The sequence below is a fragment of the Aspergillus aculeatus genome, assembly GCF_001890905.1.
Source record: "Aspergillus aculeatus ATCC 16872 unplaced genomic scaffold ASPACscaffold_4, whole genome shotgun sequence".
Lineage (NCBI taxonomy): Eukaryota > Fungi > Ascomycota > Eurotiomycetes > Eurotiales > Aspergillaceae > Aspergillus > Aspergillus aculeatus.
The window spans coordinates 1,595,304-1,622,595 of NW_017962979.1; the positions used below are offsets into that span (position 1 = coordinate 1,595,304).

General features: G+C 52.0%; 8 protein-coding genes across 8 annotated transcripts; 2 read left to right on the top strand and 6 right to left on the bottom strand.

Annotated features, from left to right (window-relative positions):
• Positions 1-86: 86 nt before the first annotated feature.
• Positions 87-2,518, bottom strand: ASPACDRAFT_115172 (uncharacterized protein). Its single transcript, XM_020195883.1, has 5 exons — positions 2,372-2,518; positions 2,110-2,319; positions 1,609-2,057; positions 1,327-1,554; positions 87-1,253 (listed from the first exon to the last, which is right to left on the bottom strand). The coding sequence occupies exons 1-5, from the start codon at positions 2,474-2,476 to the stop codon at positions 356-358; spliced, it is 1,890 nt and encodes a 629-aa protein (XP_020058709.1). The 5' UTR covers positions 2,477-2,518; the 3' UTR covers positions 87-355.
• An 826-nt stretch (positions 2,519-3,344) lies between these two features.
• On the top strand, positions 3,345-4,950 carry ASPACDRAFT_41195 (uncharacterized protein; the record flags this gene model as incomplete). Its single annotated transcript, XM_020200905.1, has 2 exons — positions 3,345-3,361; positions 3,453-4,950. The coding sequence occupies 2 exons, from the start codon at positions 3,345-3,347 to the stop codon at positions 4,948-4,950; spliced, it is 1,515 nt and encodes a 504-aa protein (XP_020058710.1).
• A 239-nt stretch (positions 4,951-5,189) lies between these two features.
• On the bottom strand, positions 5,190-6,392 carry ASPACDRAFT_41196 (lactoylglutathione lyase GLO1; the record flags this gene model as incomplete). Its single annotated transcript, XM_020200906.1, has 4 exons — positions 5,190-5,371; positions 5,435-6,148; positions 6,236-6,271; positions 6,359-6,392. 4 exons carry the CDS (start codon positions 6,390-6,392, stop codon positions 5,190-5,192), a joined length of 966 nt encoding a protein of 321 aa, XP_020058711.1.
• Positions 6,393-7,954: 1,562 nt separating this feature from the next.
• ASPACDRAFT_41197 (uncharacterized protein) lies at positions 7,955-9,167 on the top strand (the record flags this gene model as incomplete). The annotated part of the gene is made up of 2 exons (XM_020200907.1): positions 7,955-8,364; positions 8,438-9,167. The coding sequence occupies 2 exons, from the start codon at positions 7,955-7,957 to the stop codon at positions 9,165-9,167; spliced, it is 1,140 nt and encodes a 379-aa protein (XP_020058712.1).
• Positions 9,168-9,807: 640 nt separating this feature from the next.
• On the bottom strand, positions 9,808-11,986 carry ASPACDRAFT_76747 (PH domain protein). The gene is made up of 4 exons (XM_020204779.1): positions 11,697-11,986; positions 11,486-11,611; positions 11,314-11,406; positions 9,808-11,254 (listed from the first exon to the last, which is right to left on the bottom strand). Exons 1-4 carry the CDS (start codon positions 11,820-11,822, stop codon positions 10,052-10,054), a joined length of 1,548 nt encoding a protein of 515 aa, XP_020058713.1. The 5' UTR covers positions 11,823-11,986; the 3' UTR covers positions 9,808-10,051.
• Positions 11,987-13,328: 1,342 nt separating this feature from the next.
• Positions 13,329-15,386, bottom strand: ASPACDRAFT_115185 (arrestin family protein; the record flags this gene model as incomplete). Its single annotated transcript, XM_020195884.1, has 5 exons — positions 13,329-14,177; positions 14,231-14,659; positions 14,718-15,036; positions 15,101-15,244; positions 15,328-15,386. 5 exons carry the CDS (start codon positions 15,384-15,386, stop codon positions 13,329-13,331), a joined length of 1,800 nt encoding a protein of 599 aa, XP_020058714.1.
• Positions 15,387-22,955: 7,569 nt separating this feature from the next.
• ASPACDRAFT_41200 (SNARE domain- containing protein) lies at positions 22,956-23,497 on the bottom strand (the record flags this gene model as incomplete). The annotated part of the gene is made up of 3 exons (XM_020200908.1): positions 22,956-23,114; positions 23,200-23,308; positions 23,472-23,497. The coding sequence occupies 3 exons, from the start codon at positions 23,495-23,497 to the stop codon at positions 22,956-22,958; spliced, it is 294 nt and encodes a 97-aa protein (XP_020058715.1).
• An 815-nt stretch (positions 23,498-24,312) lies between these two features.
• Positions 24,313-26,948, bottom strand: ASPACDRAFT_24572 (putative telomere silencing protein Zds1; the record flags this gene model as incomplete). Its single annotated transcript, XM_020199274.1, has 2 exons — positions 24,313-24,525; positions 24,585-26,948. Coding segments are annotated over 2 exons (2,577 nt in total), but the record flags the coding sequence as incomplete, so codon positions are not given.
• Between the last annotated feature and the right edge of the window lie 344 nt (positions 26,949-27,292).

A 27,292-nucleotide genomic window follows, 5' to 3' on the forward strand; every position in this document is an offset into this window, starting at 1 on the left:
TTCGTTTGCTCAGTGCAGAGTAAGGGAGGCCTGGATTTATTTATCGGATCTTTAATACTTCTCTCATGGATAGATACATTCTACACAGCTTATTCAAATGATTGCTTTTTCTCCATTCTGCTAAATATATCCCTGTCATATCAATTTCCAAATCGATCACCGACCCAGACATTGCAGCCAAGACGATGCCCATTGCCCAGCGACAAACCAAGAAGATCCATATAATGCATGCATGGATGTATAGCAAAAGTTTCCACACATGTAAGTTCCTATGAGAACATATAAACAGCAAAATGACAATGAGAGGGAATCATATCCAAATGTCCCCCCGACGAAAGAGACCATACCCAAAAGCTCACACCCTCTCCCACGCCTGACCCCCCATAGCCACCAACCGATTGAACAACTGATCCCTCGCCTTCATCCCGGTGACATGATACGTCTGACTCTCCTCGGCCCCGCAGATCACCAACCCATCCACCGACTCTTTGCTCCCCGCCGCCAACTCCACGATCAATTTCCCCTTCCAACCCAGCCCTTCCGTCTTCCGGAGACCTCGGATTTGGGAGATGGGAATCTGGAACAAGACCGTTCCTTTCTTCTGGTGCTCGAGTCGGCGGTCCTCGAGGGTGGCGGAGTGGAGGGTGCTGAAGTAGAGGATCGGAGATGGATTTAAGTTCTCACCTTTTTCTTCTTCTTCTAGCTGAGCGGTTGAAGGCTCGTTTTCTGGGGAGATGAATGAGGAGGACGGGGAGGGGGAGGAGTCGATGACCAATGTGCCGCGCTTACGCTCGAATTTCGCGTCAAAGGTGTCGGGGCCGGAGGTCTCCCATTCCCAATTGCGGCGGTGCATGGTGAGGAGGAGGCGTCCGGTGCCCTGCGTGGCGCCTGCGATTGCCATGGCTTGGTTGAATGCGGAGTGGCCCTTTGTGGCTAGTGTGATGGTTGTGCGGAGGATGCGGAGGAGGCGGGGGAGGAATCTCCTGCGCTTGGAGGTGGAGGGCTCGGAGGTAGATGTGGATGTGGTGGTGGTAGCGATGGCGGTTGTGGTGAGGCTGGTTGAGCTAGCTGCTGCTGCTGCAGTGGCTGTGATCTTGAGCTTGTCTTTGTAGGTTATCCATGATGGTATGGGGTTGTTGGAGTGGGGTTGTAGGGAGGATGGTGGGGAGGGGAGCGGAGTGTTGTTGGTTTCGCAGAGTCGGAGGAGGGTAAGTGTTAGTTGAGCGTTGTTGGGGATGTTCTTCAGAATGGTTCTGAATGAATAGTGTCTAGGTTAGCACGTCTGATCATAACCATTAAGTTCTTTCCACGGCATAGTGTACGTACTCTCGTGGATCCAGGAATTTCTTCCAGTCGGAAAATTTCTCATTAAGGTAATTCATAGAGTACTGGTGCATGGGACCGCCAAAGAAGATAAAGCCGAGGGTGAAGCTGTTGGCTCTGACAATGAAGTCATTTGATACGATGGAGGTGAGCAGGCAGATCAAGAGAAGAACACCAACTAGCTGAATCTGCGCCGTCACAGAGGTGAAGGGCGGCGTCGGAGAAAGGACGCTGCGTGATGGTTAGCTTGAACGTACTCATATTGCCAGCGTGCAGACCTCGTACTTGGAGAACATCTCGTAAATGTCGGTACCGTCACTGATTACACGCATCGCTTGGGTGGTGGCATTGGCGACCGCCTTCCTCATGGACCTTTTGGTATCGTCCCCCGTCACCGCAGCATCTGGGATGGTATTGATATCTGTGGTCGAGTCTGAAGCAAGCGTCTCTTCTAGACTATCACCAGTGATTTCCTGGCCATGTCTGCTCGTCGCCGCTTTCACTGCAATTTTAGCAATGTTGTTCATGAGACTATTGGCTTCTTGCTCCGCAGTTTCGCCCTTGTGCTTGCTGGGTTGGTCTGTGGCCTGCTGCGGCTGGGTCTTGGCCCCGTTGTCTTCGGGAGTAAGACTAGGAAATAATAAAGGCCGTAGTGACGGAAACAGAATCAAAGCAGCAAGAAAGAGAGAAATGGTGGGAACGAGGCTACCTCGAAACCATGCGATGAAGTAGGTCTTGAATCTGTCAGTAGTCTATAGGGCGTTGATTCAAGCATCGACAACGTACTGCACAAAAGGCCGAGGTACGTCGGGGCTCATTCCACGACCGCAACCTGACGACATGAGTATACAACGTGATCAGCCCTACAATAACAGAGACATAGAGCCTCTCCAGTGTAATTCGCACTTTCTCTGGCGGAAATTGTTCATCTTGGACCGGATTGAGGTCGAGGTCACCCGCACGAGGTTCAAACGTGGCTTGCACATTATATATTTGCTTGAAGTCATGAGTTGGGCACTGCACGATCCATGGCTGTGAGTAAGCGTACCTTATTGAAGCGTCGGATCAATAACCACAGATCTTCATCTGGAACGCCAGGTACAAGGTCATCCTGGTCTGGTTTCGCAGAGGCTTCGGGCTGTACGCCTGCCATGTCACTGCGGCCGCCGGTATTGGATTCCGACACTTGTATCGTCACCGAGGGGTTTTCTTCAGGCTCTGTCTTCTTGCCGTCTTTTTGGGTCCCTAGAATTGCACCTCAGTCGATGTTCGGTGGAATACGTTGAAATCATGTCGGCGCGCGGTCCAGGCATTCATAAGCCACCGGCAATCAATCAGGCGGGGGTGGATATCGTTGACATCATTGGCTGAACCAGACGATCTGTGCATGCAGTAGCAGGAACGGGATTTGGCAAGATTTGTCTATCATGGTCGGAAAAGGCCATGGTGGAGTAGTTGAGGCCGATGTAAGGAGGCCTGGCTATTTCTGTCTTTGCCACAGTTTCATAATAAGTACCCTCCCAATCAATTCATCGCTGCTTCTTAGCGTCATCGTGAGGGATACTAGCTGCCTTACTGACGTATATCAGCAAATTGGCTCCGAGTCCATTGAAACTCAGTCGCATAGAGCTCTAGTATGAATGCATGATGTCGGTCTCGCTGAAGATCCAGAATGGAGACTGCATTGTTGACCTCAGGTGGGAATAGAGCGAGGATGAAGGTGACTTCCAAATTGGGAAATGAACTCGGACCTGGGATCACTTCCCAAAATGGTTAGCGTCTGGGGTCTTCACTGTGGCTGCCGAACGAATCCACATCAACAATGCTTGATTCAATCCTCAACTCCATCCTTCATCTTGCGCCTTATAAGATTTACTCATAGGGTGCTATGCGCCACCTGCTATTCTCGCTGCCAGGGCTTGCCTCAGCGAGGAGCTACACCGCCATCTTTGCGTGGCGACCTCGATCTACCCGTTCGTTCTGCAGAAGCGCGCAACTCGCGTCATCGACGTATAGCAACTATGCCGTTGATATCCCGGTAGGGAATAATGGGCAGATTACATTACAGTAAGGTCAACACCAACCACGTCACAAACAAACCTCTCAAGAAAGCTGACTTTATGACACAGAATAACTCATCCAGATGAATTGCCGCTTCAGAACGGGAGTGTGATCATCCATCTACCTCCAGGACCGTTGTTCACGCAACCTGAAATTGCCGAACACGAGACATTTGAAATCTCCAAGCAACGTGACCATGGCTCAGTCTCCCCTGGAAAAAGCGCTACCAGCTTGTCGCTGGCGCAAGATCTCGCATCTAGCACTTTCTCGACCATAGTAACCATTAATTATCGGCTGGGCTATTCTCCATTCCCATCTCAAGAAGCACAAAAGCCCGTATCAAATTCTGTGGCAGATGCACCAACTAGCGCAGAACCAGCATCGCCAGAAAAGATTATTCATCAATATCCAACCCCAGTACATGATACCCTTGCAGGCTTCGATTGGATCCACCAATACCTGCGGCCGAAGCGCCTCGGGGTCATCGGCACGCACATCGGCGGCTCGCTAGCCATAATGCTTTCCCTTACAGAAGCACAATCCGTCCACGCTGTCGCAGCACTCGAACCAGTCTGCGACTGGACTGGCCTTGACGAGCATTGTCTACTTACTATGCCTGATGCCGCAGAGTCGAGTCCGGCAACTATGTCGACGGCAGCCCCAGCAGCCGACGTCATAACTCAGAAGAAGCGAACCGCAGCGGCCAGAACTAGTACACCACCCACCGCCCCGCACGACTTGATCCCCCTTCTCAAAGCTCGACGATCATACTTCACAGCCCCAGAACGATACTTCGATGCTTTCGCCTCTCCGATTCTCTTCCTCCGTTCCGCGGGGAAAGACGTTCCCCGCACATTCCCCGAGTATCTGACAGGACCGGAGTATCCGATTCCCGTTCTGCAGCCGAAGACATCGCAGGAGATTTTTGAGGAAAGCATTTACAAATATTACCCCTCGTTGTCGGACAGCAGTATGTCGGCTTTATCAGCACACTCTGAAAGTCCAGCCACATCACCCCCACTGTCGCCCATGCTGGCATACCTCAGCGAGGAGGCCGCCGCTGCCGCTGCCGCTGCCACCGCTGAAGAAGAATATATGGATGACGAGGAAACAAATCAGACCGCCATCCGTCGCAGAAAGTCGGTCTCGCGATGGCCGCCGTACGGACTTGATTACGGAATTAGCGGTCCGGCGGTGTTGAACCACCCCAACCGAGGAGTCAAGCGCTTGGATGTGACACTACCGTGGGTAAGGGTATTTGCTCGCGGTGAAGCCGTCGAGAAGACGGAGCCAGGAGCTCCGGCCCCGGTTCAGAAGACCTTAGCGAAGCGAAAGTCCACTGCGGCTAGACGAAAAACCCACTCGGAGCGTGTCCTGGTGCAACAGGCGGTCGATATGGTGGATGTTATGCAGCGAGCTTGTTTTTGGGGTCGGGAGAAGGGGTTCGGGGAGAGCAGAGCCACACTTGTGACGGTTGGGGCGGAGACCTGGCCTACCTCCGCAGAGAGATATGCTGGGGAATGGCTGCGGGACGTGATGATGGAGACTGATAATGCTAAAACATGATTTAGCTCATGCATACCCACCTACAATCGGAACGGCGCTGGTATATTGGGTCATTGATGGGCCTCAAGAAGTTATGGACCCAAGGATTTCCACTACTGATCAAGTCACCTATTCATTGGTGAGATATCAATATCATAATATTCCCATGTCATAGCTTTTTTTCTCGCAAAATACAGTTCAAGTCAGAAGGAATCAATGCACACATTAATCTAACGCCGGGGTGGCGCTGCAACGCTAATTTACACCAGTGGTACCTCGGCAGGCTTGAGTGCCTCGTTCTGGACCACCTCAACCCAGTATCCATCCGGGTCGAGGACGAAAGCCACATTCCGCATGCGACCATCAGTAAGACGCTTCTTCCAGTTGACATTCAGCTTCTCGAAGCGGTCACAGGCGGCATTCAAATCATCAACGGAGACACCTTGGAGCAAACCAGTATTAGCAAGATATCTACCGGCAGAATTGAGGGACGATGTTGCCTTACAGATGTGACCGAAACCCTGAGGCTCGGTGTTACCGTTGTGGTAGACCTGGCCCTCCTGCTTCTCGGTGCCGTAGTTCCAGGTGAGCTCGAGGAGGCCCTCCCACTCGGCAACGGGGTTCTTGGCGTCCTTCTTGAGCTCCGGGTTGGCGGCGGGGTAGCCGAGGAAGTAGAGGTTGAAGCCGGCGGCCTCGTTCTCACTGGTGCGCAGCAGGGTCAGACCCAGGACCTCCTGGTACCACTTGAGGCTGGCCTCGGCGTCCTTGACGCGGAGCATGGTGTGGTTGAAGCGGTAGCTGGCTGGGTCGGTGGTGGTGCCGCGGTCCTCATCGTGGCGGCGGATGATCTCGACCCAGTACCCATCGGGGTCCTTCACGAAGGCGATGTGGCGCATGCGGCCCTCGGTCAGCTTCTTCTGGAATTCGTAGCCGGCCTCCTCCAGCCGCCGGCAGGCCTGCTCGATGTTGTCGACGGAGATGGCGATATGGCCAAAACCCCGGTGCGGCTCCGTGTTGCCGTTCGCCACGCTATAGTTGGGGTTCTCCTCCGTGCCGTGGTTGTGCGTCAGCTCCAGCACCCCGTTCCGGTCGGTGAAGTGGCTGTCCCCGCCCTGCAGCGACTGCGGCCCGTTGTACCCTAGGAAGTACAGCGAGAACTTGTTCTCCGGGAAATCGAGCCGTTGCAGCTGGTTGAGACCCAGGAACTGATAGAATTCCACTAGTCGGGGGGAAAAAAAGAAGAGAAAGCTCATTAGCCAAGACCTGCTCCATACACTTTGCTGCCAGGAAGGGAGAAATCACGTACGGGATTTCTTCGGGTCCTTGACCCGAATCATGGTGTCTATGGTTTTTCCCAACCGCCATGACGTCGGTTAGTCTGTTGTTTCAATGTGTCTGTGAGATAAGGATCGCTCAGGCCATTACTAACGGTGAAGCTTATACTTGGAGGTGTCGGTGGCCATGGTTGCGAGTGATCGACTGGTTCCTGCAATGATCCCGGACCGATTAGCATGATTAGCTTGGGGGGAAGTGGGGTTAACTGCCAGTCCAGATACAGTCCAGGTTTAAGCTTCGGAGATGGATGGAGAAGATCCGTACCAGGCACAAGGGGGAATTTAGGAATGAGGACCCGGGAGAAAGAGGAGCGGAAGAATGGAAGGGAGAACATGAATGGAGGGGAGGAAGTTCAGGAAGAGGGGTAGACAAGAAGAACTAACGAACCCATTAAATAAACGTTCAAGCAATGAGGAGAAACCCGCGAAAAAAAGGTGGGGTCCACGGTGTATGACGCTATCTTAATAATCCACTCCCATGATTAGTGAACCCAATTATGAAGCTATCGCGAATCCAATAAAGTATTCATGAAAATGAGTAGATGGTTTGATCAAGCTCTGGGTAGATATCTTTAGATTCAGAAGAGCTGTTTTTGCCAGTAGTTTGGAACTTGGTGAAACTTGGGGGGTGTAGAATGTCAACAAAATACGAAGTACTCCGTAGGTGATTCTTAAATACTCGGAATGATGTTGGGTCGTAGATCCTCAAATGAGAAGCGGGTCAAAAAGAAGAAAGTGCTAAGATATTGTCGTTCTTGCTAAACTTAACGCTTACTGCATCAAATGATCTCAATTGACTAGTGCAATCATGATACTGTCCGATGGCTGTGAAGTATTCTTCGAGCTTCTCTTGATAGCTGACAAGGCGGTGACCGAAGGCGGAAAGTCACCCCCCACGTCAGGAAGGATTCTGCCGGCCAAACGACCGTAGCTGAGCGTCTTGTCTAGTCGGTCGGTCTGTCGGTCTGTCGGGCTTCGACCTTCTCCACCATCACCTCCTACTTCTCAACATCTCTCCTTCGAACTCAATCCCAAGCCATTGCGGTGCACCACTCTTTGCATTCCTCTGCCTATCTTGACGCGAACTCATCAGATATATCACAATAAGGTTTGTGGCTCTGACCTGCTCTTCATTTCCCTTCTCCCGTCTCTCTAGGATCATCCTCTGCCAGATGATCTTCGCATACGCGGCAGATGTTGGCTCTGGTGCGTGTTGGCCACCTGAACAGCCACGCCCCTAAACTTTCTTCCTTTCTCTTTTCTTCTTCTCGCTTGACTTTGCCTTGCCTACTATGATGCTGCTTCGTGTTCTCGCGTTTGCCTCTTATGCTGGCCATGCACCCGGGGCCGTCATTCTTCCCTGAGACATGCGCCCCCTCCTCCTCCGCGGCTCACTTCCCCGGGTTCTGGAACGTCATTGCGCACCGACCTGCTGCTTATGACTACCATGATGTTCTATATGCAAAGAAAGTCTGGGCCTACGAGCTGCTTGCCTAGTGTCAGCCTTGAGCGAACCAGAGCATCTTGTATCCCTCGCATATCACTTGTACCACCCCCCAGAGTTTTGTCCCCCAAAACATCGAACTGTCTCCCCACAACGATAGCGCACTTGGTTTGCACAACAACTTCGTCTCCTTCTGTTACATCCATCCCCAGTAGCAATCCTGTTCCATCACTGCTCTAGAGAAAATATGGCTGAATTCAAGCAACCGGTCCGACCGGACTATCCTAGTCAGAAACCCAGCGCTCTCCCCGAACCCCCGTACCGTCCATACTGGGAACGAAGCCCAGTTCAATACGCTCAAGATCTCCTTGGATACTCGGAGGACCCGATAGAATACGACCACAACGACCGCGACTACTGGGACAACTGCTTCTTCTTCCCGGAGGACTGTTCTTGGTCCCCGCCGATAGACTGGGTCATCGAGGAACATATCAGCAGTAGCAGCAGCAACACCGGACCAGAAGCTTGCCACGAGCCGTCCACGGACAACACAATCGCCATGATTCCCGGACTTCCAGATATCAAGATGCTAGATGCGGAGGCCCTGAGTGACCTGCTAGAAGACAACCTCTCACCTCCCGAAATCACGTCGATAATGTGTGTACATACATCCGTCCACTGCAAAAAACCTACCGCCACTAGACATCTGCTAACCACACATACTTAACAGAGTCTTTTCTACCAACGGCGCCATCTTCGCCTACGCCTCGACCCTGTCATCCCGCCAACTCCGCAATCTAAGCGCCACCTACGGCGCAGCCTATACCTGTTACGCAAAGAATGCCTCAACGGGCAACCTTACCGGCGTGAACCCCGCCAGCCATCCTTCGTCATACGTGACCACTCCCTCCGTTTCCCTCGGCGACGTCGGATCGATTGTCTTTCAGCTCGACGACTCGGTCGCCGTTGTCACCCCAATAGCCGACAAAGTCCTTCTGGCCGCCATCGGACCGTCCAAGTTGGGCAGCAACAGCGCCCAGGATGCATCCGCCAGCACCACAAACGGTCACACACACGCAACCCCGAACGGCTCCACGCACCACCACCACCACCACCACCATGCATCAGGCGCAAACACCCCCGACTCCACCTCCAACAACACCCACAATGTCCGCACCTACGCCAGCGTCGTATCATCCAACACCGGGGGCGGCCGAAGTAACGGCGCCAGCGCTCCAGGTGGTGGTGGCGGCGGCGGCGGTGACACAAGCGACACGCAAACAGACTCGCACCTAGAGACCCAATACGAGATCGACCGTAGTAGCGACCTTGCCCGTCTGGCAACGCTGAACCTCTCCGCTTCGCCGGAGATACTTCTCGCCCTAGAGTCCAAATCCGCCGCCCTGGGTCGGTTCCTAAGCCAGAAGCTGGAGGACCTAGAAAGTCCGGAGGACTTCTAGAGCCCCGTCGTCGCTCCCACTTTCCCCTGCCCTCGTATCCAACCAGCTGCTGCCGCTATACGCCTAATGGTCTTTCAGATCACCCGTGTTTCAGAAGTCCAGCTGCTCACTCAATTCCCCATACCAAATCCGGAAACCACATTTGGTCTGGCAAGCTGGTTACCTAACTTTTTGACCTGAATCTCCAGCCATCTATTCTTCTTTCAAACTCTCTGAGCGCGCTCGTAATATCATCGTCATCGTCGTCGTTCATCACCGTCAGCAACATGAACATCATCATTCTTCTATCTGATGATACTGTCATCAACCATTTGGGCACAGATTGGGCTTTGCGTGATATGAGTTCAAGCGTATGTATTCCCATTCGCACTTTTTTATCTATTGTGCCCTCGAAGCGTCTTCCGTTCGTCGCTATTTCTACTGTTCAAATACCATCAAGTCCATGGATCAATTTATTACAACCTCGTTTACCTTTCTGTCCTTTTCACAACGAAGGAAATACTACGGACATGGTACACAAAGTCAGGGTGTCGCTCACTCATGATAGTAGACCAATACAATCCAGCTTTCATTAGCCAAACTAGCAACAATAGCACTAGCATCCAAGGTTCAATACATTAGAAAAACGTGTTGCAGAGCAGCGGCTTGTCGCTTGGTGATTATAATCAATACAATCAAGCTACGCCTCCTGGCAAATTGGAGGCAAATGGGGAGAAAATATAGGACTCGGAGATCAGAGGCAAAGGATAACAAAAGAGGCCACAAGTGATTTGGTTCCTTTGAACAACCAACATAATTCACCGCTTAATTAGAGCGAAAACAGAAAGCAGTCAACTGTGCTTAGATCCAAGGGGAAAACCCGACTGACTACATTAACAGACCGCTCAGGCGGTCTTCTCCACAATAGGGGAAGGAGCTTGGGCACCAGCCGCAGTAGCAGTGGTGTTGACGGTGGGCAAAGTGCCGGTACCGCTGGTATCGGTGCGGGTGATACCGGCAGGCCCAGCGCTGGCGGGAGCCGCGCTGGCAGGGGTGATGGGAGTCTGGGCTTGAGTGGCGCCGCCGGCGGAAGCAGCCTCCTTCTCAGCGTAGGCGGGGGGCTGATTCGTGTCGATGGGGGCGGGGGTGATCGGCGACGTGGTGGTGCTGCTGCTAGTGTGTGCCGGACCACGAGTAGCGTCCTTGATGATGGTCCACCATTTCTCGGCCTCGTTCGGGTTGGTGGCCTTGAAGCTCAACTCGGTGTTGGTGTGGAAGGCGTTTCCGACCTTGCCTCCAGAGACGTCCTTGCCCTTGACGTTAAACTTGACGCCGTCGATGGCACCAATGACGCAGTCGGGGAGATAGAGGGAAAGCTCAGGATGAGGGTCCTTGCGAAGGTCATCGTTGTCCTTGAACTCGTGCAGGTAACGAGCGGGGGTCACGACGTAATAGCCGCTGCTGTAGCCCTTAAGCATGGCGCGGGACTTGCGCTCAAGGAGGCCCTCAATGAGAGGCTTGGTGGCACGGTGATCCTGGTTGGGGAAAGTGATATTGGCGAGAGATCTTGGAGGGGCGTCAGGATTGACGAGAATATGGTCGTTTCGGGTCATGAAGTTGACCCATTCGAAGTCAGGCGGAACGCGCTGTGCAGAGGCAAGTATGTCGCTGTACATGGTCCGGTGGCGGTCGAGCTGGGTAGTCATGTAGACTGTGAACTGCTCCATGGCGCTCTGAACGGTTTGCAGGACATGGGCTTCGAACTGCTGGAAGTTGTTCTGTACCGCAATAATGTCTTGACGATTGTTATTCTCCTCAATAATCTGCTTGTTCAGGCGATGAACAACACCCCGACGCAAGATGTAAGGGTCGTGCGCTGTGTCGATCTTGTTACCGTGGGCCGCGTCCAGCGTGGCCGTGTGCTGGGCGAGCAATTCGATATGCTTTTGAGTGACTCCTCGAGCCTTATCGACGGCCTTAGCACCCTTCGCAGCTCCACCCTGGAGCTCTTTGGACTTGGCCTTGATTTCCTTGTGAAGGCGCTCAAGCGTCGGAAGTACGGACCCCTTCAGGTTCTTCTCCGAGTCGAGATACAAGTTTACCATACCCTGCGCATCTCTTAGCAGCTGTGATTGATTCGATAAGATTCCAAGTTCTGGCAGCATACCTGAGTGTTGGACCTGACGTTCTCGAACCATGAAGCAACTCCGCCCACACTTTGAGAGAAGTGGTGCCCTTCCCGGAGCGGCTCATTGACAGTCTGCGCATTTTATTACATCTCAATCAGCATCTGACGCGACACAGTTTCATGAATAGGCGAAGGTCCCAGCTTCGCGCACCTTCAAGACCTTCTCGAAATCCTTCGCTTGCGACTTCGAGATCTTGGCAGTTGTCGAAACATAGTCCTCCAGGTATCCACACATGTGCTTCCAAGCTCGAAGACGTTCAAGGAGAAGGTTGGTGGTCTGACGAGCAGAAATAACAATTAGCACAGTCCGTAAGTCATATGTCCTCGAGGTTTGCGATGGTTAATGTCTTATCGCGGCATACCTCATTGCTATCGGAGTCGGGAATGGCCTCGTCGTCACTGCCCGAGGTGCGCCGGGTCATGGTGCTCCCAATGGTCGCCGTACGCTCAGGGAGCTTTTGCTCGATGGGGCTGGTTGTGGCCGACATTGCTGCTATGATTTGGGTTGAACAATGGATATGGTTCGCAAACACCTGGTGGTCGGAGCGGTCGAGTCGATCGAGGGCAAAGATGACAGGTAAAGGGAAAAATGCCGCTGCTGCGGATGCGCAGGAGTGGAGGAGCCGGAAGCGCGATCGAAGACTAGTCGGATGATTAGGGGGGCTTGTCTTTGTCGAGTTCCACGCTGAAGCGGAGGTGGGGCTCTCTGGTCAGGAACGGGAATAGGAACTGCGAATGTCAGTCACGGCTGTCGGATGACGACGACGGATGGGGAAAGAAAAGGGGGAACAGGACTGAAGGGTAAAAAATCAAAGTAAAATGACATACAGTGCAGTCAGTCTCTCCCAATACGCAGAGATGGTTTAGAAGCAGACGATCGAGGATCAAGAGAATAGAAGAGGGGTTGAAGGCGAGTTTATGAGCAGCTCGTCGTTCGTCGAGAGGAAAGGGGATCGACCGATGAAGTCACCGCCCATGATGGATTGTCGTCGACCCCTCCTTTTCTTTTCCTTTTGACTTTTCTTTCTCGCTAAGCATGGACTGTACTGTACCTCACTCAATCCGGACAGGCAGCTAAATTCAGTTAGGCCATCATCGAGATGCAATTGAGAGAGCCCAGAGCCCAGAGAGCCCAGAGAGCCTAGAGATGCATCGGGAACTCTGCAAGCAAGCATGCCAATTGCAGCATTGGGGAAGAAGTGCAATGGAGATGCCCGATTCCGGCCCCACTATTTCCTCTCACACACCTTTCCAAATCGGGCGCGGCACAAACTGCCGCCCGCACCGCCACCCCATCCCCAAAATGATATCATCCCTCCCTCCGCAGCGGAGGGCATACAAGGAGCACTCTACACAAACAACTTGACAACTCACGTATCAATATGACCGGAATATCTTCTTCAAGTTTCATGATTCAATTCAGATCGAGCCATAATGATGAACTATGTAGTCTCATGGTGTCTTTCTCTTTTTTTTTTTTTTGATGCTTTGAAATACATAATGCAGAGATCATATGAACTGCTGCTGGTCATGACCGTAACTCGTAATGTACTCATCTTCCGAATGAAGATTTCAGAGAAGAGATCCAGAGGTAAAGAAGTAAAGAGAAGAGAAGCAAAGTAAGATAACGCCAGGTTCTTGTCCGTAATGTCCCAGTCCTTCTATTATTTATTTGCAAACGCCATGTATTCCATCTTCCTATCCTTGCGCGCCAATCCAACCATGCAACATGCGTTTAAGAAGTACCGTCGTGAGATCGATGCTGTTGTCAGGAGACGGTGTGTGCGGATTGTATTTCGATGACATGAGCTAGGGTGTAATGCGATGTTTAAAGACGTCCCGCGTCCATTCGTAGTGGATAATTATGTGCGGTTGTAGTATGTTTGCTGATAAGCGGGAGGGGAGCCGGCCACGCCCAGAATCGTAGTTTTTGCGTATCTCGTGATAAAACTCGAAAGAAGCACGTTGAGTCGTTGATCACAAGCGACCTAGGTTTACCGGGCGCGAGCTTGAACGAGACGCAAGCGTCGGTCATCATCGTCGTGATGGGGAGCACGAGAGCCGAGAAAGCCAGTACGAGTCTGAAGGGAGTCCAAAGAAGGCAGGTATGTGTTGCTCCCACGGCTGCGGATGTAAGCCTGCTGGGGGGACTGGGGAGTGGAAGAGACAACGTCCTCGGCGATCACCGCTTGATAATCCGGCAGCCCAGAGTCGCACGGGCGCACACTGGTACGAACGGCTGTAGAATAACTAGGGACACGGCTGAGGGTCTCGACTTCGGCGTACTGGGGATGGTAGGGAGTAGCCATGCCGGAGTGAATAGGGTCGTGATCAATGACTTCATCCGAGGGGCGTCGGGAAAGCTCTGGACTGGCGGGACTGTGGGAATTTGAGCCCGAGCCCCCGGAAGAAGGTCCGAAGTAATCGGGAGGAACGCCAAGGCGGCGGGTTTCAGTATCTGAATGATGTTCGTGTTCAGGCGGCGAGGGGTGATTGTGTAGGTTGGCACGAAGGCTTGACAGACGGCTATGCAATGCAGACGCTGAGATATCGGTGTTGGTCAACGCATTCATCGAAGCAAGATTTTCGACAGAGATGTTGCGGCTAAGGGCTCCGAAAGGAGTGCCAGGACCACTTCCCGGTCCTGGTGTTCGGTAACCCGATGGGTCAAGTTCACTGTACAACTGATCGAACTGGTGCTCGCCATACAAGGGAGGAGCTTGCTGAGCGATGTCGCTGATTGCTCTTTGTGCGGACTGAGGGGTCTGATCGATCAAATTGTTGTTCTCATCGATGGCGAGGTTAGGGGAGATGAAGATAGAGACGGGGAGTGTAGCGCGGAGCTGTTGAAAATTAGAAAGAGATTTGTGAGTATCGGGAACTGAAAAATGCGTACCTCGCTAACATGACCATCGGGGTTAAGGAGTTGAACACGGAACTTGAGCTTATGGCGGATCTTGATGCCCCGGGTGTCTGTGTCCTGCAAGCAGCGAGCCAGAGTCTTCGGCAGGTCCAGATAACGCGTGAACTGGTATCCTTCAGCCATCTCGTCGATAACATCGAGGCCACTCTCTTCGTCAACTTCATGCTCATCATTCAAGATAGTGCGAGTACTCTTGTAGGTGTTGCGAATCGAGTCAGGATCTTCAGGGTTGAGGGTGAGGTCGTGACTCTCAATAAGCTGAGAGACAATCTGGCCGATTCTGAGTCCCTTCAGCAAAGGGATGAGCTTGAAATCCACACGGATGCTGGTCCCAAAAACGACAGCCTTGGTCGGGGTGCTGATGGAATATTCGATCTTGTTGGGCCAAACATTCTCAACCGACTGCGACGTTTGCGGGTCAGTGGGCATCGCAAAGTTTCCTGAGGTTGAAATTGCTTACCATAGCGTGGGCAAGCTCGAGGGCACTGGCCTCAAGAGTACGAATAATGCGAAGAGGCCTGCGAACGATGATGTCTTTCATATATTTGCGTCCGATTTCCGCCTTGAAGCGATAGGTGACATAGGTGTCGGTAAGACCTTCAACACTCTCTGGCATTGAACCCTCGAGGACGATGTCGAACGGGTACTCGTAGTTGCCGGCCGGCAGAACTTCGGTTTTGCTCTTACCCGCCTCTCTAAATCGCCACGTCTTTTCGTAGAAAACCTTCTCCCTCCAGGACTTTCTACCACCGCCGGCAGTGGTGGAAGGCAAGTGCCAACTATGAAAAGATTGTTAGTGAGCGAGATTCGGGAATTTGCGACGGGTCGGACGGCATCACATACCAGACACGAGAGATTCCGGTGAGGTGGAGTCGGATGTGCTTAATAGAGAGAGGTTCAGAGAGACAGAGAAGTAGCTTTCCACTCAAATGAGCGCTGGCAGCCTCTTCTTCACCTCCTCGGAAGACAATATAGTCTTCATCTAGACTGTATGGCGCAAGGGAGGGGCATGTTAGTCAAATCGGAGTTGCAGCCGGCATACCGGAGTAAGTGCGATGGAAGTGACTCACCGAATATCGAAGTATTTCGCGTGACTGGCGCCTCCGGCACCGAAGAAACTGAGAGCCATGACGTCTTATTCTAACAGCTGCTTATTTGCAGCTGTCAGGAGAGCAAACGTAGGCCAGGTAAGACGAAGGTGTAGTTATGTCTGGAAAGGTGGGATGGCAGAAAGTGAGTAGTGGATGTGGGAGGGGGAGATAGATGTATTAAATTAGACTTGCGAAAGGGAGGACCCAGCCAGGGAAAATCAAAACGGGAAATGAAAAAAAGGAAGAAGATAAAAGAAAAGAGGGAAAAAAACCCGCAATGATGCGACGGGGGGCCGAAAAATAAAAAGGTGTAAAAAAAAAAATTCAAAAGAAGAATAAGCCTGGCCGTGATGTGCTGGGCTGGCTTCTCGAGTGCACTGCTTGGGACTGCTTAGGAGTGCCGTCCAGATTCGATTTGCAGACCAAAAGTCCAAACGGGGTCGACAACGGGTCCCACAGCCTAAGCAAGGAAATGGTGGTGGTGGAGCCTTGAAAGTGCAGCCGTTTCCGTCACTGGGTCTTTTTTCGGAGTGTCGCTCGTGAGGCCGGCTGTGGCAAGGCGGGAACCGTAGTAAAATACCCAACTAGTCCGAGTAGTACGTAGTTTGAAGGATGGATAAATTGGATTTAGGTAGGAGGGCAAATGGGATTGTGAGAACCGGAGTTGATGCGATCAACTCCACAGAGAGAGAGAGAGAGAGAGAGAGGGAGATGACTAAGCCCGACACTGAGATGTCGTGTCGACTAAAGATAGAACAGGATGAGATGATGAATGAGATAATGCGATCAAACTCAGAAAGGTTCTGGAATGGCGGTTAGTCAATCGATGATGAACAAAGACTAACTCTTCTCCACAGAGTCATTCACTGAGGAAGTCTCCATAGAGTGAGACAATAGAGAAAGAAAGGCATAGGCCAGCAAAGGTTGTATTCGAGCAACAAACAAAGCAGATATTGTGAATGAAGAAAGGGTAAGAAGATGAAAGGGACGGATTGACTGCCTACCTCAAAAATTGGTTTGCGAGTGCAGGAGCAGAACAATGGCAGAGAGTATGGAGAGTTACTTCGTACAAGGTAATCCTAAGCCAAGAGATAGCATACAGTGACATCTGCAATCAGCAGGATCCGGAGGACCTTATTAGTCTCATGAGTATTAGGTCTGACCCTGAGAATTTTTCCGTCGCCTGAGATGCTTCGGGGTTGAGTCGATCACGCCCTCGTAAGATCAGCCCTAGACGGCTGTCTGGTTATCCGGTGGCCAAAGCCTACACGTAATTCAGGTACGCCAGCCACACTGAAGAGTAACGATAGCGCCGATCAGTATGGCGATAGGGATTATTCGCACCATCTACAGAGGACATGCGTAGTCTACTGTGGAAGTGGCAGTACACAGTATGAGCACGGAGTATCTCAGCTGTATGTGTGCATACCTCGGGATCATCCTTCCCGCATGATGATACGCGGTCTACGGAGTAGTCTAGTCTCCTTGAGGTAAATCACCCTCAAAGTCGCATCTTCCCGCTGCTACTGCCCGCTGCTACTCCCCGACCTCATCCATGTCTCGAATCTCTTTTGGATATGAGAAGCAGCCAATATCTCTTCTGTTACTGGATCTCATGAGCTCTCACATACACTACCCCTCGGTTTCATGGACATCGAAGCGCATACACACACGCGCGCGCACGCACGCACAGCCATGCAGTCGCAGGTCGCACTGCAGCAGCTTTGGATCCCACCTGCAGGGAGTATGCAAAAGATCGTAACCAATTCCAGTTCACCCTAGTTTTCGTCACTCCTGGTGCCCCACAAGGATGGTGATCTATCTGCTTATCATGCTACTGGGGGCCCTGCAACATTCGTGATCATATGTTGTTCGCTTGCTACAACGATTTCCCCTCTCCTCCTCTCCTCCCTACGGAATAATTTATGCAGTCCTCCCCGAGGCCAACTGCCGGGTGGCATGACATCCAGCCAACAGCTCAAGCCATGCCAATCCTCTCGGGAATAGGTATGATTGGAGAGGGGGCGAAACAAGCACACAAAAGCAATAGCAAGGGGAAGGATAATTTGGGAACAAAGTTAGTGAGGTGTAGGGGTCTCTGTTGGAATCGATGTGACAGCAACCCTTCCAGAGCTTCAAGTGTCAAGGATGAAGCTCAAGTTTTCGCAAACCCATGCCTGAAGTGGAGAACAATAATCTATCCATTTGATTTTCTTTCGGGCAGCACCATTAGCGTTCCGGGCCACACTCCACCACGGGTATCTTTGACAGTTGAAGTTAGCAACATGAATCGGTGTGACCGACCGATATACTCGTACATAAGACCACCCAATTGCGCTATCTAGCTTCACTCAGTCAAAGGAGGGGCAGATTCGAAACTTTTGATATTGGCGGGGCGTTGGCGTAATCTACGCACAATGTGTGGAGTTTTAACTATCAGCGTTACATTGGCCGTTCGATTCTGAGACAAATGTGAGTAAAAGTATGCTCAACAGCCCGATGTCAACTTGCAGTTGCTTGCCATGACCGTGGTAGTATGACAGGTTCTATTTTCAGAATATAAAGTTTGTATTGCTCAGCACAGCTCCAGCCAACGACGATGTCCAAAGCTTCAATGTTCCCTGCTGCAGCTCAGCGCACGAGGATGCAGAACACACACGCACTGGACATGATTTCAGCAAGCTCGGCTGCAACCCTTAGGACTGGGGGTCAACTGACAAGGGTAATGGGGCGCCAGCAGAGTCCATATACTAGGAGGTGCATCAGAAACACATTTCATGTGAGAGGGCGACCGACCGGCTTCTAGAACGGACACTTCGATCTCCTACTAGGTAGTCGGACCCTCTGGTTTACTCCGTAGCTACTCACCACCTAGACTTACTATGTACTACCTACGGTACTTACCACTCCTTACCTAGTCCATCCGACTTGGGACGGTGGACCCGGGTAGACTAAACTTGTCGATGCATCAATAACATACACCGCTATCGGGCGCTCTCGGGGACTGTTCCGGCAAGGGTCGGGGGAAACCGCATCCTTTTCGGCGGCCGGCTGTCATCCACCCGAAATTTCGATGGTTATCGCAAGCTAGACTATGAGTACAAATTGCGGTCTCAGATATTCCTCGGAATTGAAGAGCGCAATCGAAATCTGCCGGTATATACCGTAAGAGTGACGCCGATTGAATTCGTTGCGGAAGGAGATTGTCGCGACTCTTGACGCAAATTATGATGCGATAAGCATGTTCCAGGCCCCTTTCAGTTTTGGCAGATGCTAGGATTTTTCGGCTTGACAAGAGCCTGGGCCCACTGCTCCGTTGTCAAGAGGGATTTTGGTCCCTGACGGTCAGTGAATGGTCAAGTCTGCAATCGCTATCTATGGGACTATGACAGATGAGACAATTGTATGCCAATCGACGCGGTGAGTCAAAAGAAATGCCCGAACCAGATCATCGAAGGAGTGATTTGCAGAACCACATCGAGTGATCACATCATCCGAGCCAGAAAAGTCAATCAGGTGGGCCGGAATACAAGAACAAATTCAAATTGGCGGCCCACCTGCGATTTGTGGCTTCGGGATGTTGCAAACCACAAATCATGATCACTCAAAAATCCTCCCGAAGGTAAACTTTTAAGATCTCGTTCTCGCCTTGCACTCTTCCGCAACCTGGTACGAAATCATCATGATTCCCTTTCGCTGTGATGAACTCTGTAGAGGTCAAATACAAAGTTCTCATGGATCTTGGCATTTACAGTTGTAAGGCTTGTTTTCAAGGGAGATTTCATCTTGCAGCCACACAATCCCAGCACGTGCTCGACACGGGCACGTAAGCTCCGCGCCTGGATTGGGTAAGGATCATTCGAAGATGAAGCGTCGTCCATGCCAGTTTATCGCCACAGCCGGGCGACCAAAAAGTTCTGATCGTGCAGTTACCAATCCAGTCTAGACGAGGCACGGGCCCAAAGACTCAAGACTCAGGAGCGAAGAGTCAGACAAGGCACGGAATGCCGTGCTCCGTTAAGATCCAGGGGCCCATAGGCCCTTTTCGGCTTGCCGAGTCCTCTGGCCTGCGGCCCAGCCCTGTCCTGTCCGGTGTCCCCTTTCGGCATAGACCTGCCATCATATCACTGTCAGTGATAGGAAAATCCGAATAGACCAATCGACTTATCATGAAGATCCAGACGATGAGATCAGAAGTACTCCTGTACCAGAAATTGGCTTCCGTAGCGGATCGACACGACCAAGTATGCTGGCTCGGGAAGTACTCTAGAGTCGAGATAGAAGTCAGGAAAGTTGGACGGTCAGCCAACCCACTCTCCCCCTGCAGCAGTAGTGACCAGTTAGTGTGCTTCGGATTTCAGACGGTTCTGTCTAGCGGTTGTAGGGTGATGAACTGATGATAATGACCGGAACTATTAGCAGCCTAGCCAGGTACCGAGCACGGACGCTTTAAGAGCCCACCGGAGGAGATTGATTGTTGCTGTTGCTGTGTACATGTTGGGCAGCAGTCCTCCACTGCCTGCCAGCCTTTCTTTCTCGAATGAGGCCTGTTGGTGCCTAAGGACCAACAAGCGGCAGCGGCGGACAGCACGTGGCCGGCCCTCAACCTCAAGTCCGGTTTCTTTTCCCGACCGTCCTTTTCATTCACTCCTTATCAGGAACCACCACTCCACCACTCCCCTTCTCTCCTTATCAATTGTCCGATTGTCGCACTGGAATCTCTATCTCGTTATCAATTTACCCGAGTTACGCGAACCTTTCAGCCGAGGTTCGCTGCAATCCTTGCCGCCACCATCTAACTATATCACGATCGACCCATTTTCACAGGATGAGCTCACGTGTGAGAGAAATGGCGCCATGCCCCTTTCTGATGGTCTTTCAGAAGGCAAGCTTGCCGTGATGCTTTTCCGACTGCTGAAGCGCATAAAGACAAATTGGGGCCGGAAAATACCTTTGCAGCTGGGGCATCGTCACATGCCACATGCAGATCAGGGTGAGATCTACCCTTCCCATCCACTTTCATCCACTCTTTCTTATCATATAATATCGCCGGGGTCGAGACTGCGATTAGATAATCGTGCAATTGCATCTACACTGCAGTCACCCGCTGGTCACATCCAGCATTGGAACGACCTTCTGACTTCCTGACTTCAAAGCGATAGACCCCCCTCACGGGTAAGAATCAGATCTGAAAGGAATGCCCCAAGACGGACGATTGGATTTGGGCAGAGGGGGTACCTTTCGCTCGTGAATCGACTTCATCGTCTCCAAACCCTCTGTGGCGGACAGACGGCCATGACGTACTGTTATCAACATGATCGGCCACCCACCTCCCTGGCTTTTCTCAACACCCCGGGCGTCGTTGTTCGAATAAGCCAATCTGCTGGATAATACAGCCTGGATTCAACCGCAGGTTTGTCCTCAGAGATGCTTTAAGCCAATGCCCCTGGTCCCCCCATGTAATACTCACCATCATGGATCTGCACCGCGGGAACGCAACAGCTCTGACGCAAAGCATGCTGCATCGAGAACCACCATCCCGCCCTAGCACGATCACCCGGATCAGCCGGTATGCGTCATATTGAGCTTGGACCGGAGGGCCATCGAAGCAGAGGTTTCCACTGAACCCCCACGATCCGTTATGGGGAAGTGCCAAAGAAGGTATTTCCGGCGAGGGCCCGCGAAACCTCTCAGGCCACCTGCGCATTGTGGCGTTTGTTGCGTATACATGTACCCAATCAAGGGCCTGGCCCTGTCTGCTGACCGGCATGCTGATACTGTACAAAAGTTCCAGAATGCCTCCCTCACAAGATACACATGCACAACCACCGCTGTCGGTTCCCATTCGCTTTCATCCCGGCTATTCTTTAAACAACAATTAATGTCGGAAGCAAGCCTTGCAACCAATTAATTCAGCCAGTCAATCCCACACAGCCTCCTCTCACAATAGTGGTGCTCATGTTGTGCTAGTGCGGTTGATTCTCAGGGCCACAGCATTGGCTTGCAGCGGACAAGCGTGTGCCATCGCCTGAGCTCCTACACCACAGACAGACAATAATGTTCTGAACCAATGATCGAACTGGAGGAACAGAGCCGCTTCCATTGGTGAAAGACTCTCGCAATGTGATATCGTAGCCCCGGCTTGTCGGCGTCCGTGGATAGCCTGCTCCAGTTATTTCCTATTTGAGTCGAGCCTAGTTTGGGGATGGTTGTATTGTTCGCCGGCCCGCATTCCACTAATTGTGCAATCCTCATTATCGACAAGCTTGCTGTTGGTTCCACTGTTGCTCGACTCGATACTGATCGAGCTTGCTGCTTTCTTGTCCGTCCGGTTTGCTCTCCAGGCCTTGCCACGAATGCTGACAACTAGACGCTTTGTCTGGATCTGATTTTGTCGCCGCCGTGGCTGTGCCAGGTCTAGGAGCACCTCTTTTTGCCCTGTTGAATCATATCTTCGCACGCACTGATACTGCTTCCTTTAGCGGTGCCACAGGGAGAATAGATACATGTTCGACATGTCCTGCCATAGCCACAGTGCTGTCACTAATGTTCGAACAGACACCAGCATTTTCTAGCCGTCGCCATCACCACCCTGTCACTCGCGTCTCTGATGTGGACCAGAATCTGACAGGAGAGTAGACCCAATGTTAGGCGAATCAAGGCAGCGAGGGATGGTCAAATAGTTTGTAGACGAGTTGCATACATCCACGGCAGCGATGCACGAGCCTTCCGACAACCACAGATAGTGAGCTATTCCTATCTTCCGGGTAAAACAGATTCTAGCTCAACTGTACTGCACCCGCCAAGAAGAGAGCAGACAACCGACGCTGTGATCTTCCCAACTAACCTCACAGCAGCAGCAGCAGCAGCAGCAGCAGCACATCCAGCAAACAATATAGGCTCGACCAATCTAGCAGCTAATGTCTATACCAACTGACCGAAGGCATGGCTATCAGAAAACGACAAGACCTACCAGAGGATTGCAACGATCCAACCCAGACCACTACGCCGGCCCGTAACTGAATCTAGTGAATAGACAATACATACCCACTACACCCTTGTAATCCCCCCACCAGAAGCGAGAGAACCCACAGAAATGCATCGGTCTAAATAACCCTAAAGTCGAACCTATAAGTACAGTCCAAGTGAAAACAAGCTATGAACACCACCAAGAAGTAAAGCAAGGGGAACAACAAACCCCCTATCATCGCTATACATTAAACCCAGTCTAACCCCAACCCCAACCCATCATCACCATAAGAATTAAAACGAACCAAAACGAGAAGAAAAGTCCCTTGGAACCCGCAAGTCGACTTGTCCAGAACATTACCCCGTCCTCCTCCCACATAAAAAAGATTGAGAAGACAAAACACAGCCAGCCAGCTAGCCATGATGACCCACCCTAGTCCCTAGTGTCCCATCCCCCCTCAAGACCAGCACACCACAAACAGCAAGCAGCAAAGCCACCACCGCTCCGCTCCGCAATGCGGCCAAACCAGCGAGCGACCCAAGCCCTCAACCCCATGAAACCTCAACCCCCAGCCTCCAGCTGAGTTACTCATTACAATCCCACAACCCAACCCAACCAGTTAACCAGATGGGAGGACCTAAAAAATCCACCCTAAAACAATCCACACCAGCAAGCCCGCCACGACCACAATGCCCGCGACCTTCAGCACGGCCACCGTATCGCCCTGCCGCGCCATGCGGGTCAACCGACTGGCGCTGCCCTTGAAATTTGTGGACAGGGAGGAAAAAACTTGGTTCTGTGCAGCAGCGAAGAAAACGTCAGTTTTGAAAACAAACACCTTCCTTCTCCTTCCCCCCACACCAAGAAAAAAGAGAACTAACCGAATGATCCAACGTCTCCTGATCCCTCGCATTATCATAGATATCAATCGTCACGGACTTGAGCGCCGAGACCTTCGAGGAGAGGGAGTTGAGGAGGGCGTTGTTTTGTCTAACCGAGTGCCAGTTGGAGTTAGTATTATATCTTCCGAACGTCACGTCACATCTTAGACTTCCAAAAACAAAAGTCCAAGATGCCCAAGGACTCGATTTTGGTCGTCAAAGCTGAAGAGGGGCCGGGGGGCAGGAATAATCAAGGTAAGAACATAACATACTGTTCGCGCTCGTAGGCTTCGGCCATTTTCGCGGTTGTTTCGGTTCGTTCCGGGGCCGGGGCGAGGGTAAAGGTGCAAGGTTGTCCTAGGAGTTGTAGAGAGATCCGGTTCGTGAGATGTATTAGGTCAGGTAAGTAAAGCGGAGTGCGTTGTCTGTTAGGATAAGAAAGATGAAGAAAAGGACCGGGGTATGAGGCAGTACGGAGAAGGAAGTCAAGAGTCCATGGCCGGGCGGGAGTGGATTGGATGACGCTGCGGAGGCTTGTGGGGAAAACAGCTGTCACGTGCCAGACTCATCGCCAGGTCGCGGCCCCTCCTCGGTGGATAATTCACTTAAGGACTGCACTGGAAACTACATAATCTGAAAATTACAGAGCATCCTGAACATCCTCAGCCAATATCAAGTAACCCCGCCAATGGCTACTAGCCTCCAGTCGGTGGTCAGGTTCTATGATAAAATAAAGCGTTAATACAGACAGTAAAGAATAGAAAATCAAGCAAACCCCTCTCGCTATGCGATCAAATCAAGCCAAGGCAACAACAACAACAACAGGTCATATCAGGCACTACCCCATACCCTCATCATGGAATATGCAAAGGTGCACTATATAAAGTTGGTTCACAGCAGCTTTCCCTGTGAGTATAGTGGAATATGAAACAGAAACCCTCATATCCTTTTCTTTCGCTGTGCTATTTGCCACATATCGCGGGTCCAAAGATAGGAGCTAACACCAGTGTACAAAGCTGCGAAAAGGCGCCCGATTCGACAGAAGCAGGGGTATAGAAATGCTCGTCAACTATTCGACCGTAGCAAGGGAAGAAAGAGCCTGTCCATTCACAATCACCACATATCGTCTTCGTCATCATCCAACTGCATATCATCTCCAAAGGTTGAATGCCCATATTGACTATGGCCAGGGCCGTATGTATTCCCATTGTCGTAGCCATCTTTGCTCCCACGCGACTGGGATCGGTACTGGTCTTGATGCTCGTCACTGTATTCATACATCTGAGGATCATCGTAGGAACTGTCTGTGTACTGTTGCTCCTGGGCCTGCAAGTAGAAGGAAACGTCAGCAGATGCCTGTCAAAGCCTTGGTAGTAAGAACTTACCTCTTGATACCGCTGGTACTGTTGGTACTCTTCCTGTTGTCGCTGCTGCTGTCTCTGAGCCGCTGACGTTGCGAGCATCATGTGCGGGTGCATCTGTTGCACCTTGGCCAAGTACGAGTACATGAAATTACTCAACAAGACCTGCGAGTACAGCGCGCGTCGAGGGTTCGCAAGCTTGATATGTGCCATCCGGTAGATTGCTCGTTCTTCCAGGATAGAGAACCGAGTCCAAGCGTAATCAATATCTGGCCGCAATTCTCGAACTGGCGGCTCAGGGGACAAATTACGAGAGGAGCTCTTCTTGTGATGATGCCCGCTATCGCCGTTGCTCTTCTTCCTACTGCCACCAAATATGGATGAGAATAGCCCCGATTCCTTCTCTTTCTTCGATTCGCCGGAAGCTCTCCGCGTGTTGTCTTTGCGTCGTTCATCCTCTAATTTGGGGTCCAGTCGGTCCATAACAAGGCTTTCGCGGCCCCGCTGGATAGTCTCACTCGACAAGGGTGGGGTGTGAGACGCATCGTGTGCTTTGTCCGCAGACTTCGATTTGTGCTTCTTCGAATCGCTGTCCTTGTCTTTCTTCTTATCCTTGTCCTTGTCCTTCTCCTCGTTGCCCAAAAGCCAGTGCCAGCTCGATTTGCGTCCTCCTTCAGACTCCTTTTTGTCCTTTGATTTCTTAGATTCGGATTTCCTTTCTTCGGGCTTGCGTTCCTCTGACTTGCGATCTTCCGACACTGTGGGAATGAATGAAAGACTGTCGGTTCGCATAGTATTACCGGGCAGGGGCTGCGGGTTATTGGCGAACTCGTTAAGGGTGGGGGCGGCATCTGTTGCATGTGTGCGACTGAGTCCGGAACGTTTGTTAGGGGGACGCTCGTGTGATCGATCTGCTGCCGAAGGGCTCTTTGAGGGCGGGATCTGCTGCTGAGAACTCGGGCTCGGGGGTGTGGCATTGCTTTCGGGCGGTGGGGTCTCAACTATTTCGGGAATTCTCTGTTCGGAGGATGGAATGTTCAATGTCGAGCGTCCATTCGAGCTGATTCGCGAATGCCATTGTTGACGTTCAGGTGGAGGGGCGCTTGCCCGATCTGATGAATCGGGAAGAACGGAGTCACTTACTGAAGGTGTTGGTTCGGAAGCCGAATCCGACGTGAAACTGGATGTTGTGTCAGGGGTATGCGGGGTTCCTTGAGTAGACTTGGCCAAGGCTTGCGACCGTGTCACACTCGGCGTGGGATCAGTCGATACCCGTGTCAGACCTATAGCTGCTTGTCCGCCTGTAGGGTCGTTTCCGTCCGCCGATTTCCCTGCCCGTTTGGAGTATGGGGCTTTCTCTCCCTTTCGTAGGCTTCCAGCCTTGCGATATTGGGTTCTTGTTGAGCGTCGAAGACTGTGACCTGGAGGGGCTGGAGGAAGTATCGGTCTATCTTCGTCGGCTGATAACCCAAGCTTTTGGATATCGCTGAGGATTGACGAAGCGCTCGGCGTGCGCGACTTCGAGTCATCTACCAAGGTTTCCAATTCATGCAGGTTGGGACCCAACGAGTCCTTTTGTGTCTGTGAGCGTTTTCGCTCGAGCCGCTCCGCACCATCCGTGTAGCCATGAGAGCTGTCGATCTGCCTTGAAAGCATGGACCGCTTCCGTCTCAGTCCTCCTCGCATGCCTTCGCCATCCGAGCCTAGGGTCGAGAAATCCCCGGATTTCCGTTTGATCATATCTGCCTTGCTCTCGAGGAACGATTTGAACTCCTTGGGTGCCAACTCCGGGTGTAACCGGGCGGGGACCCAGAAAAGGCGGGCAGCATCGTTCTCATCGTCGGAGGGAGAGGGCGGGATCGACGGCACTGAAAAACTCGGCAGGTCGGGATCCCCGGTGGCTGCCACGTCCATTGACATCCGCCGGATTGCAGCCAAGTTGCTCAGCTCTTGTGCCACGGCGGCTGGATTGGACTCGTAATCGATGTCGTTGAGAGGGAACGAGGTAGTAGCGGTGTCGGTGGAGCCGGGCGAGGCGGTCGAGGCGGGAGACGTCGGGCTGCTCTCCACAGACTTGGAACCTTGCGCCCATGTTTGCCCATTCACTTGCCGTTGGTTCACTTCACTCAGCTGGTTTTTCACTTGTAGATTTTGGGGAGAGGTAGGAGATTCGCAGCCGGCAAGATTTGGAGGGATAATTGTGATCGCTTCACTTAAGGGGGAGGAGATATAGCTGAGGCGCCGAGAATCGCGTTTGTCGTAATCATCTTCGTACATGTGCCCGATGGCTTCCGTTACATGGTGACTTGGGTCGCTAATTGACAGTTGGGGGACATGCCCTCGCCGCGTCGTGTATCCTCCTCCAGGTTCAGAGGGGCTCGGTGAAGCCTACGCGTAGAGGGGAGGTTGTTAGACGCAATCCCGCAATCGTAAATAGTTGAAACAGGGGGGTTTATTGAGGACCCCACAACCCACGGGGCAAAGGGCAATAGTACCAGCAGCGCACACGAGTGCAAAGCTGTAGAAGGACAGGGAACCGAAAGCAGAAACAGAAAATGCTCGTAACCAGTCTTGAATGGGGCGATTTACAGGGACCAGGGGCGGAGAGAAAGACAAGGAAGGGAACGTGACGCACCTGCATGGGAGCAAATAATTTGAGGGGGGGAGGGAGCTAAAAGGCAAGCGTCCCGAGGTTGACAAAGGACCAGGAACTTCGCCTGGTGGAGAGGAGG

What these genes read in the sequence shown, in the direction of transcription:
- ASPACDRAFT_115172 (XM_020195883.1), bottom strand. Translation starts at nt 2,476, where the DNA reads ATGGCAGGCGTACAGCCCGAAGCCTCTGCGAAACCAGACCAGGATGAC. An exon ending in GTACCTCGGCCTTTTGTGCA is followed by an intron (nt 2,058 to 2,109) that starts GTACGTTGTCGA and finishes GACAGATTCAAG; the next exon opens with ACCTACTTCATCGCATGGTT. An exon ending in AAATTCCTGGATCCACGAGA is followed by an intron (nt 1,254 to 1,326) that starts GTACGTACACTA and finishes CTATTCATTCAG; the next exon opens with AACCATTCTGAAGAACATCC.
- ASPACDRAFT_76747 (XM_020204779.1), bottom strand. Translation starts at nt 11,822, where the DNA reads ATGTCGGCCACAACCAGCCCCATCGAGCAAAAGCTCCCTGAGCGTACG. An exon ending in ATTTCGAGAAGGTCTTGAAG is followed by an intron (nt 11,407 to 11,485) that starts GTGCGCGAAGCT and finishes TAAAATGCGCAG; the next exon opens with ACTGTCAATGAGCCGCTCCG. An exon ending in ACGTCAGGTCCAACACTCAG is followed by an intron (nt 11,255 to 11,313) that starts GTATGCTGCCAG and finishes AGAGATGCGCAG; the next exon opens with GGTATGGTAAACTTGTATCT.